The sequence below is a fragment of the Trachurus japonicus genome, chromosome 5, assembly GCF_045865225.1.
Source record: "Trachurus japonicus isolate A0001 chromosome 5, Traja_1.0".
Classification (NCBI taxonomy): Eukaryota; Metazoa; Chordata; class Actinopteri; order Carangiformes; family Carangidae; genus Trachurus; species Trachurus japonicus.
This window is the reverse complement of record NC_140911.1, coordinates 9,708,080-9,718,959: the sequence shown is the minus strand read 5'-3', so window position 1 is coordinate 9,718,959 and position 10,880 is coordinate 9,708,080. Positions and strand designations below refer to the sequence as shown.

Here is a 10,880-nt window from a genome sequence, read left to right as displayed (position 1 = left end):
TTTTATTTGATTTACAATACAACAAAACAAAACAAAACAAAACACGAGCTGTACTAATCTAAACTATTCAGTGGACTCTTTCTTGTAGATATATTGGAAACCGACCAAACCAAAACCAAGCTTAGGGACCACTGTTTTTTTCCACAATGGTCAATTGTTTAACAACCTCAAAGGTAAAATCAGGACACAAAAAGAGAAACTTTGGAATGTAAGCTGAGCAAAGGTTTGGTACTGGGTGTCATGACACTTAACTTTAATGCTTAATTGCCTAAGTAAATTATTATTTAACAATATTTAACATGAGCTACTTTGTCACATCCTTCCACCAAGTTTGCAGATCAAATAAGTTTCAAGTCAGTCAGTGGAGAAGTCAGGTTGAAAGTTGTGCCAGTAGCATTTAGTGTTTATGTGTTTTCTGCACTGGGCTATTTGGATGATAAGTCTCTAAATTCTTATTATTATGGCACGTCCATGTTTCATTTCTCCATAGGACACAGTCATTTTTACTAATTTTTCTTTCATTTTGATACCTGTTTCTCAGTTCAGGGATCAAGGACAGAAGGTGCTCCTATTTTTGTCTAATGCTCAGGGTTGGTATAAAAAATCTAAAACAACTGATGGAAATAATTTTCAATAAGATAAAAAAAAACAAAAAAAAACATAAAACTTAGAAATGACCACAGCAGATGTACAGTAATGTTTACTCTTAATGCAATGAAGAATTCACTTGTGCACCAACCATGAAATCAAAACCTTGTTCACATGTGCAAACCATGCAGTCAGTTTATTATTTATTTATTTATTTATTTTATTTCCCAGGGAACCAGTGACATCATCACCCTTGTGAACGCCCACACAAGAGGTTAAATAGTGAGTCTCCACACCAGATAGTTGGACCAGTCCCAGCCTGGTCAGTTGCGTACATGAACTGATGAAGCCTCTTGGATGAGAGGTGAAACGTCTTCCTAGACAAATAACTAAGTCCAGTTGCTTTCGATTTAACCTCCTTTGAAATACTATGACCTGGAAAAATGAGAATATGCACCACCTCAATATAAAAGCTATAACTCTGCAGCTATAAGCATTGAAAATAGGAAAAAAAAAAGTTCAATCAAACTTAGAACATAGCACCAATCATAGTTACTTAATGTACATTATGTATATAAACACGTACTTCTAAAAATCAAAATCAAAAAATCCAGTTTCTCATGTCTGTTGCACAGATGCCACAGTGGAATCATGTCACCATGAGGCTCCACCTGTTGACCAGCTTCAGCCAAAGCGGAGGTTCATAACAAGGTTAACAGTTGTTGTTGGCAGTATTTCAGCAGAATGGTTCCCATTCAGTCCATCTTGCCTCTGACAAAGCATATACTATAGCTTTTCAGCACTGTGGGTGAAACCTGAGCTTCCCTGTGCGCTTGTGTGTAATTAGCGCACTGCCATGGCATGCACCTGATAGAAGAGTGAAAGCATGTGATTGCATTGAATGTACTGAAGGCAAGGCAGGACTGTACCAAGGTGAGTAAGAGGGCTGTAATCCTGACTGACAAATGTCCAGCCTGTTTTCATGAGAAACGTGTCAACACATATGGCAAACATATTTTGTAGTGACACACTTGACAAAAGGGAAAACTTATTGTGTATTTATTTTAAAGGTCATTCAGATTGTTTTGTCTCTTAAGGCATTGGTTTCGGTTCATTCTGTTTACTTGTAGGGGTTGAAGTTTACATACAGTATGATGCCACAGCAGTCAATGAAGAATAATTCATAGATAGATAGATAGATAGATAGATAGATAGATAGATAGATAGATAGATAGATAGATAGATAGATAGATAGATAGATAGATAGATAGATAGATAAATATCAGTAACACTATTCGGCCACTAGAGGGCAGTACAAGCAAACAAGTTCAAATTAACTATTACTCAGTTGTTTCACAGTTTACTTGTGCTGGGGAAATCATTGAGTATTTTTATTTTGTGTAATACAGTAGTTCCTCATGGCTTTCTGTCTTTGCAAGTGGCAGCTGGGACAAGTTTAATTTGTTTTTCTATTATTTTCAGGTGAAGTGAGGTGAGTTTTTTTTTCTTTTTGTCCTGATTCTTAGGAATGAACCACTGGTTAAAGAGTAACTACACTAGGGGAGAAAAGTACACCACACTGACCTCTGTGGGATAAAGGCTGAAGTCTGTTGAACCTCTGACTAAATCCACGATCAAAGTATCAGTGTGGTATGTTGTAGGCTACTGAGCAGAGGGAGAATAAAGAGCACATGGTCACCACTAGTTTGTTGTGCAAGTAAAAACAGAAGGGCAGCTTGTCTCAATGTCAACAGCTGCAATGAGTCCAAAAGGTCCAGTTGTGTAGCTCATTCCAATAATGAAAAGCACTCACACATTGTATTGATCAATTGGTGAGGAAGCATAGTGGGCAGGGTCATCAGTAAATTCATTCATGATTTTCACACTCAAAATGTAAAAATTGAATGGACAAAAAGAAAAGACAGAAGCAAATGAAGGAAAAATAATCACATTTAGTCAGGAGCCAGGGGCAGCAGTGGTTTGAGCTAAATGGTAACGCCAGCATGCTGAGATCCTGAAGTCAAGCAGGTTTAAAGTTTATGCCACCATGATCCAAAATTGTTACGCTGCATGGTGCCAGATGAAAAGTCACGTCATCGTCCTGGTGGTTGCAATTCATCCCTCAGCAACAACACTCACCCAACAGCTGCTGAGACATTTCATGACAAACCACAACCTCCTATAGTGGCACTACAGGAAAAGTCAGGGGATAAGCAAAATCATTAGGAGTCATTGTGAGTGGGATTCTCACAGTCATGTCACTGTAGCATGGCAATGAGAGTGGACCTCAACAAAACACTATCACTGAGAGACACAAATGCCACATTTCTGGGGTATAATAAGAAGGTATTACTGTAAAGTGTTACTTCACACAGGTGTAGCCGGTGGCTTTTACAGTAACATCAGGTTTCTGTGGTCACCAGCTTTTTTGTTGGTCGGAAAAGTACTCATCAGTATTCCCTGTTTATTAGGTGTGTCTTAGTCGTTGTTTACTTTGTGATCACATTAACATATTTGCAAATGGAAGCAGCCATGTTTCAGATGGGGTAATAAGCAGCATGTTTGGACCTGACAGCAAGCTCTTGGAAATTTCCACTGTGAAATGCTGACAGTGTGAGGCCGTGATCAATAATGAAAGTCTGGCCTTAATCAATGTTCTATTTTTGTTTGTTTTTTGTGAAAGTCCAGTATTATTCCAGCATTTAAAGGTAAAATATTTCAACACAGTAACAGTGTATACAGAGATCCTGTAAAGTACAAATGTTGCAGAGCATGAGAACATGAAATTTATTAAAACTCAGATTCACTGATAAACCATTACTGAAAGTAAACATCTCTGTGTTATGAATCTTTACTGGGGAATTTCTTCAAAAAAAAAAAAAAAGTTTAATTATTTTGCCAATTTGTGCTGTCAAACAATTTTTCTCTTTTGATTCCTGGTGATTTTTTTTCTAACCATTTTCCTTATTGGCCAAAAAACTTCAGATAATTCAAAGCCATTGGAGGATGTGAAACTGTGTGTTTCAGCATGTCTGTGGGTGGGAAGTGGGGGTTGGGTCAAGGCTATAAAATGTGGACAAATCCCAATGGGTATGTGTGACAGACACAGAGGAAGAGAGAGAGAGACAGAGTGTGAGAGAGAGAGAGGCAAATAAGTGAGCAGAGAAGAAAAGAAGAGGCGTTAGAAGAGAGGAGGACACAACCAGAAACAGACTTTCACGTGGACTATACTGTGTGATGTGGGAGGCAACTCTTAAATTCTTCTCGAGTGCCAGAATTTGAGCTTTAATTGAGTTAGAAAATCAAACCAACCACTAAAATCAAAAGGGACAAAGGAGAGGAGAAGAGGAAATGAAGGACCCGGTACAGTCAGTGGAACTTGGAGTCTCTCAGCGGAAAGAAATTAAAACAACTCGACCAAAAGTTTGGCTAAAAAATGAACTTGTTCGTGTTGGACTTGCTGAATCGCTTTGCACATATGTCATGATGGTAAGAAACAATTTATTATAAAAGTTGACATTATGTTTTTAAACTTTTACGTGTTGACTTTTACATTCATTCTGATTACAACCTCATTTTTTGAGCTCTTCCCCTCTGTTTTGAACATTTTGCCATGCTTATCTGTAACAGCCACAGGCCATTAATTATTAATGTCATGCTCTTGACCCTGATAACATGGCCCTGTCTACCAAACACATGGCACGTTTCACCGTCACATGGCGGGGGTCGTGGGTGGGGATTGGTAGGTTCGAGTGGGTGAACCAGGAAATCAAGTATTACCAGAGGAATGGTCAGGCAGTGGGCCATATGGAGGGAGGGAGGGTGGGATGCACGAGTCACATGTTGTCTGTCAGCTGTTTCAATAAACCCTATACTTAGAGCGCTCAAAGAAACACACACACACTCAACACACACATACATATGTTGGGTGAGCACATGCTGGAGAAAAGCATGTGAGTGAACCCACCGGTAGATTGCATTAAACTTGCTGTGTTTGCACCTGGGAAACCAGTTTTACTCTTAAAATAAATATGCATAACTTTCACAGGAGGAACCACACTTTTCCTGTTTCCTGAAAGACTAGCTACTTTTTTTTTTCCCAGTGTCAGCTTTCCTTCCCCTCTGGGCCCACAGTCACTTTCACTGAAGTTAGAAGTTAAATAAAAGAGCGAAAACTCCCCCGTTCAGTTTCTTTAGCACACAAATGCAGCGCCACAGTTAACAAAACAACACTCACACTACTTCAGCTTAACTCTCTGACTGACTGAAACTGACTTAATTGGCACAGCTCAGCCCCGTTCATCTGTTTTCTGGTTTGCACAGCCGTCTTGTGGGCATGTTGTCCCGAAATTAGACTTTGAGTTCTCCCTTCTCTGTAATCATCACGTGTGACCTTGCCTGTGAATTGTTGGTTCTCTGTGAGTGCAGGTGTTTGGCCTGGGGTCTGTGGCCCAGGTAGTGACAGGACAGGGAGCATTCGGACAGTACCTGAGCATCAACATAGGTTTTGGACTGGGTGTGGCTATGGGGGTTCATGTTGGAGGAAAAGTCTCAGGTATGAGAGCCGACCTTTACAAACCCTACTACCACAACAAAATAATGAATATAGTTGATCATACACTATATTTCTCATGCCTTCTTGCACCATCAGGAGCTCATATGAATGCTGCAGTGTCATTCACAATGTGCGCATTTGGTCGCCTTGCATGGAGGATGTTACCTGTGTACGTTTTTGCCCAGCTACTGGGATCATTTCTGGCAGCAGGGACAGTTTATGCCGTCTATTACGGTGAGGACACTCTGCACTCTCTAACACACTTTAAACAGCAAATCTGCATTGTCATACTGACAGTATTTGTCATATGTTTCCATGTGTAGAGGCCATTCATGACTATTGTGGAGGAAACCTGACTGTAACTGGTGTAAAGGCCACAGCTGGAATTTTTGCCACCTATCCAGCACCGTACCTCTCCCTGCTGGCTGGATTCATTGACCAGGTAGCCATGAAAGTGGATTAAAGGATTACAACTACAAATCACCATCATCTGACAGACACCTCTAACCGTTTTCTTTGTTGTATTGTTTTACACTCGTCTATCATAACATGCATTTTATGTGATGTTTGTTCTGTGTGTGTGTGTGTGTGTGCCAGGTGTTTGGCACAGCCATGCTGCTGCTGTGCCTGATGGCTCTGTCCGACCAGAGGAACAAACCGGCCGCTGCAGGCAGCGAGCCTGTCGCAGTGGGACTCCTGGTGCTGCTTATTGGCATTTCTCTGGGCAGCAATAGTGGCTATGCTATCAACCCCACCAGAGACATCGCACCCAGGGTCTTCACTGCCATAGCGGGCTGGGGAACTGGTGTATTCAGGTAAAATAGAGAAGGAGGAGGCTTTGGGCTGCATGTCACCTCAACCTGGGATCATCCAGAGGCTAAACATTTCTGTTAATAATTAAATAGACAAGATACTTTTTTCAAAAAACATCAAGACCACACATTTGAACATTATAAACAATACAAAGCTAAAAAAGTTTGGTAACACTCTACTTGAATATGTGTTCATAAGATTGGCATAATACTGTCATAACCATGCCATAACACCTGTCATAAACATCAATGAATTATGACAGTTGTCGTTAAGTGTCATTCAGTAAGTTATGTCACTTTTGATGCAAAGTTGACATTGTTTGAGATGTCCTTGTTATGAGAACTTGACATAAAGACAACATAATATAGCAGACCTAATTGCCAAAGATTTTAAATTATGTCAAGTTCTCATAACAAGGACATCTCAAACAATGTCAACTTTGCATCAAAAGTGGCATAACTTACCGAATGACACTTAATGACAGCTGTCACAAGTATTCATTGATGTTTATGACAGGTGTTATGACATGGTTATGACAGTGTTATGTCAGTTTTATAAACACGTATTTAAGTTAAGTGTTACCAAAAGTTTAAACACATAAAATATTTCAATTTAATCTATTAATAGTTCTCTATTTCTATCTGTGCAGGGCTGGAAATGGGTGGTGGTGGGTCCCTCTGGTCGCTCCCCCCATTGGAGGTGTATTGGGTGCGGGATTCTACAAGGCCCTGGTGGAACTGCACCACCCGCCCCTCTCTGAACAGGATGGGGGGCTGGTGGAGGATGAAGAGGAGGAGGAGGAGAAGGCTCCTCTAGAGAAACAGAAAAACATCTGTGCAAATGTATGTGTGTGAGAAACCCTGCTAGGTGAAGCGTTAGAGGCGTCTCTGTGGAGATCTGTCTGCAGTGGAAACATTCCAGCATGATGAGGGTTAAAAACAAACAAATAGAACCAAATAGACCAAAAAAGAAACGCTCAGGTTGGGGGCTTCATACTTTTTGAGAATATATATATCAATATATCAAACAAATATAAAATGGCTCTGTATTACATAATTTAATTCATAGGTTATTCAAGTTCTGACTGTATAATTCACAGTCTGACTATATAAACAAGACAAGGGCCATTTCATGCATGAAAGAGAAACAAAAACACACTTGCTGGCTTTTATTTTATGTTTGGAAGAGGAGTAGTAGCTTAGTATCATCCTAATACAGCAGTCAACAGAGGCCCATTTTCATGAGCATGGAAGTTACAGTGTATGTAAAGAAAACCAAATAGCCCCAATACATTGCACTTAAATAAATATGTATCCTTGTGAAAATATTATTGAAACAGTAGGAGTTGGCTCCTCACAGCACATGAAAGGGCAGAGGCACAACCAAAGACAATGTACACACTGCCGTAAGGCAAATGTGTCTTGAAAAACTAAACCCATATTAAGTCTGCAAAAAAAAAAACTTTACCTCGAAAATATCAGAATACAAATCTATTGTTGATTTGTACGATTTCAAATACATTATATCACAGTATGATTCAAGCACTGCAGAGATACAAGAGCTTAGGATGACTGAAGCCTATAGCTTGATGATTTATTGCCTGGTCTTTCATCATGTAACATCTAACACTTCATTTAAATACACACTTACATACGTTTGATGCTGAAGCTCCCGGGTGTCTACAGTATTGTGTACACATGGCAGCTTGCACAGAAGCTCTGAATTGTGGGTTTTTCAGTGAGTCACATGACAGTGTCTGCACCTTTAATGCCCAACTGAAACCAACACAGTATTATTTTCTTACTGTTTCTTTTAAATTCATAGTTATATTGACATAAATTTGTCTTATTTATCAATTTTAAAACGTATTTTATAATTGTATATATTATATATAAATGTTATTGTTGCTTAATACATTCAAAATCAAAATATTTACATCTACAAACTGAGCCTAGTGATAATAACTACAAGCTATGAGATGATACAATGCCCTTTCTGATAAGTGAATACTTTGAGTTACTGTAGCCTATTGCTTGTGCAATACCAGCAGCACATGAACATAATTTATGAATTGGCTGCTTTGAATTATTTCACCAGGAGGTGTCAGTAGTGGACAGTGAGTTTAATGAGGCTGAAAATGATGAAAATTGTTGCTGATGCACTCTGCTGCTTCACTAAGCCTCAGTTTTCCATCACTAACAGTGAAAGGTGAACAACAGTAGTTGAGTTGTCAGGCCAGTGAATTTTTAACCACCAAAACATAAACAAGGTTAGAAACCCTGTTTTACATATGACGTTGGCTGTGCCACTTTAGTCACATGTTGAGCCAAATAAACTTTGTCTATTCAGACATTCAGCAAAAAGTCTAGCCACTGAATTGCTTGACTGCTCCTCTGAGCCATGATGATCATGCAAACACACGATTGCAAGTTTTCCCCTTGAATGTGAACCTTCTCATCGTTTTGTCCCGCTGTGTCTTCCTGTGTTGCCCTGGCTCTTGGTGGCGCTTCCTGAGTTGCATTGTGCCGACTGCTTCTTCTTGGGTGCGGGTACCTTGGCTTTGCCTTTGAAGGCCTTGGTGGGATCCAGTTTGTTAATATAGGAATCTCCTGCAGGGTCAGCTGGGCTGGGCTCACAGCTGAAGGTCAGCGGCTGGTACAGGGATGCCCACTGCTGCAGAGGGAATGGCATAGAGAGATTGTAATGCTTTTTATGGTTATGGGGACATAAATTATCTGAGAATAGCTTCCCCAATAACTATAAAAGTAAAAAGTAGGAATGCTACAGAGAAATTGCAAAAGTCTTACAACCTCCTTTACTTGATGTGCCTACAATGCAATTTACAATCTTGGGAATTTCTGGCATTCATTGCATAGGGGTAAAAAAGACTTGAAATAGCAGCAATATATCTAACGGACTAGGGTGCAATTTTCCCTTTTCAGAGGTTGAAGCTTCGTGTAAGTGTCTTAAAACGTTGCTGTGTTGACCTGCTAAAATGTTTTATCAGCCAGTATTGTAGTATCCTGTAAAGGCAACACAACGAATAAATGTATTTTATAAACCTGCACTGACTCCAAGAGTATTTTTTATACGACAGAGCCTACACCATATTTTTTTGTATTTTAACTATTTTGATAAATTCTGAAGCATAAAAAAAATCTAAATGAAAGAGAAAAAGCATAACGATGAGTTGTAGCAGATGCCACAGCCTCATGCAAGACCATTTTTGTATCACATAGTGTCCTTAAATTCCCTTTACTGATTAAAAAGGGGCCTGCTGTCATTAATTAGCAAACCAAAACTTGAGAAAAACAGTGTTAAAGGACTCACTAATTATATCTGTCAGCGTGTAGGAAATATGACAGAAATAGAGGGAACAATTCAGGCAACACACAGTTAGATGAATCATAGTCTGATGAATTATGAAAGATCTGGGCCTCTAATTAAGTTCTGTAGTTCTTAATCTTATCCAAGTGAAAAATGATGAATGACATAAGTATGTGCCACTTAACAACAAATCTGTTCATTTGACTGGTTCTTGCAAGAGGGTCATTGTCTTTTGATTAAAGTTTCTCGCTACCTTGGCCTGGGGGCTGGGGCCATATGGGGTGAAGGAATACTGCCACTCAGGCAGACCCAGGTGCGTTATCATCAGACGGTAATAAGAAGTGAAAGTTGATGTCAGAAAATGCCAGTACAGAGATCGATCCAGGAACCAGACTTCACTCTTCTGGGCTACCACACCTGCAGAACACAAAGAAAAACATCTAAATTACACAAACTTATTGTATATAACAAGGTAATATAATCTCATCTCAAATCAAGATTGATCTTAACATTGTTATTTAGTAAAATAAGTTAAAAACATAATAAAATAAAAGACCTGGAGTGCAGTTTTTGTAGACCAGGCACACCTTTCCATTCCCCCCACAGGAATCCAGCTCAAAGATACGACTCCGTGAATCAAAGTGGGGTGCAGCGGGAACACGCTCTGACCCTGGCAGATAGCAATAATGCATCTTGAATTAATATTTACTTTCAAGTCAAGATTTAATTCTTTATCATTCTTTGCATATTATATTTACCACCTTCTGTGCTGTTTCCCTCCCAGTCCAGGTCAGCCAGTGAGGGCGCATTAGGAAGAGAGAAAAGTGACACTGGTTGGAGCAGTGGGGACAGTCTGGCCACACTATTAACCACCATGCATCCAAGGGGAACACACTCATCTGAAAGGCAAACACATGGAGACACATACTTATGGTTATCATAGATAGTAGCATTAATTTAATGTTAATAATTTGAACATGAGGTCACCTACTGTCTAGCTTTACACTCCAGGTGAGTGTGAATCCATCCGTTGTCAGGTAGAAATCTCGCAGATCTTCTGGCAAGATGCACGTGTTTTTCTGTGGAGGAAATAATACATCACATTCACGTGTGTGACATGAACGTTCAACCCAGACTTACTACTATGATATTATAGGGGTGCACATTTTCCACCTGTTCCCATGAAAGCAGGCTCCTTTTCTCTGCGGGCTCCCTCTCTGCGAAACGCACATCAACCACACCTGGCATGTTTTCTGACAAAACACAAGACACATTCATAAAATATATTATATCCGCTCCCCATCAGGCCACTCATCTGTTGGCTAGCTAACATGAACCCAGACGTTATTATGCGCCAGTTTCAGAGCAAAAAGACCAAAGCTAATACAAACCCAGTATCCGTGTAATGCCAAGCGTTAGCCTCTCGGCAACACCTTTAAACGCTAAGCTCTCTTTTATCTCCTCCATTAAACAGACTGGGGTTAAAACTTTGCAGAAATTCATGTGGTGAGCATCCTCTGCGGTTGGTCCTGCCTCAATCAACCTTGCTCCATCTACAACATCATCAGCTGGCGAAGCAAACACAGGAAGCGACAAG

General features: G+C 39.9%; 2 protein-coding genes across 3 annotated transcripts; one reads left to right on the top strand and one right to left on the bottom strand.

Moving 5' to 3' along the window:
- Positions 1-3,687: 3,687 nt before the first annotated feature.
- On the top strand, positions 3,688-6,895 carry aqp7 (aquaporin 7). The gene is made up of 6 exons (XM_085776052.1): positions 3,688-4,077; positions 5,017-5,143; positions 5,240-5,377; positions 5,467-5,585; positions 5,741-5,958; positions 6,606-6,895. The coding sequence occupies exons 1-6, from the start codon at positions 3,940-3,942 to the stop codon at positions 6,808-6,810; spliced, it is 945 nt and encodes a 314-aa protein (XP_085632178.1). The 5' UTR covers positions 3,688-3,939; the 3' UTR covers positions 6,811-6,895.
- A 1,497-nt stretch (positions 6,896-8,392) lies between these two features.
- tpgs2 (tubulin polyglutamylase complex subunit 2) lies at positions 8,393-10,871 on the bottom strand. 2 transcript variants are annotated; one of them, XM_085776053.1, is made up of 7 exons: positions 10,675-10,871; positions 10,457-10,536; positions 10,275-10,362; positions 10,042-10,182; positions 9,840-9,953; positions 9,537-9,700; positions 8,393-8,629 (listed from the first exon to the last, which is right to left on the bottom strand). In XM_085776053.1, the coding sequence occupies exons 1-7, from the start codon at positions 10,784-10,786 to the stop codon at positions 8,411-8,413; spliced, it is 918 nt and encodes a 305-aa protein (XP_085632179.1). In that variant the 5' UTR covers positions 10,787-10,871; the 3' UTR covers positions 8,393-8,410. The 2 variants fall into 2 exon arrangements, with proteins under 2 accessions (XP_085632179.1, XP_085632180.1); XM_085776054.1 differs by having other exon boundaries at positions 10,045-10,182.
- Between the last annotated feature and the right edge of the window lie 9 nt (positions 10,872-10,880).

Coding starts and splice junctions, on each gene's coding strand:
- aqp7 (XM_085776052.1), top strand. CDS start 3,940: ATGAAGGACCCGGTACAGTCAGTGGAACTTGGAGTCTCTCAGCGGAAA. Junction 4,078..5,016: donor TTTGCACATATGTCATGATG/GTAAGAAACAAT, acceptor CTGTGAGTGCAG/GTGTTTGGCCTGGGGTCTGT. Junction 5,586..5,740: donor TGGCTGGATTCATTGACCAG/GTAGCCATGAAA, acceptor TGTGTGTGCCAG/GTGTTTGGCACAGCCATGCT.
- tpgs2 (XM_085776053.1), bottom strand. CDS start 10,786: ATGAATTTCTGCAAAGTTTTAACCCCAGTCTGTTTAATGGAGGAGATA. Junction 10,537..10,674: donor TGGCATTACACGGATACTGG/GTTTGTATTAGC, acceptor GTGTTTTGTCAG/AAAACATGCCAGGTGTGGTT. Junction 9,954..10,041: donor GGGAAACAGCACAGAAGGTG/GTAAATATAATA, acceptor GCTATCTGCCAG/GGTCAGAGCGTGTTCCCGCT.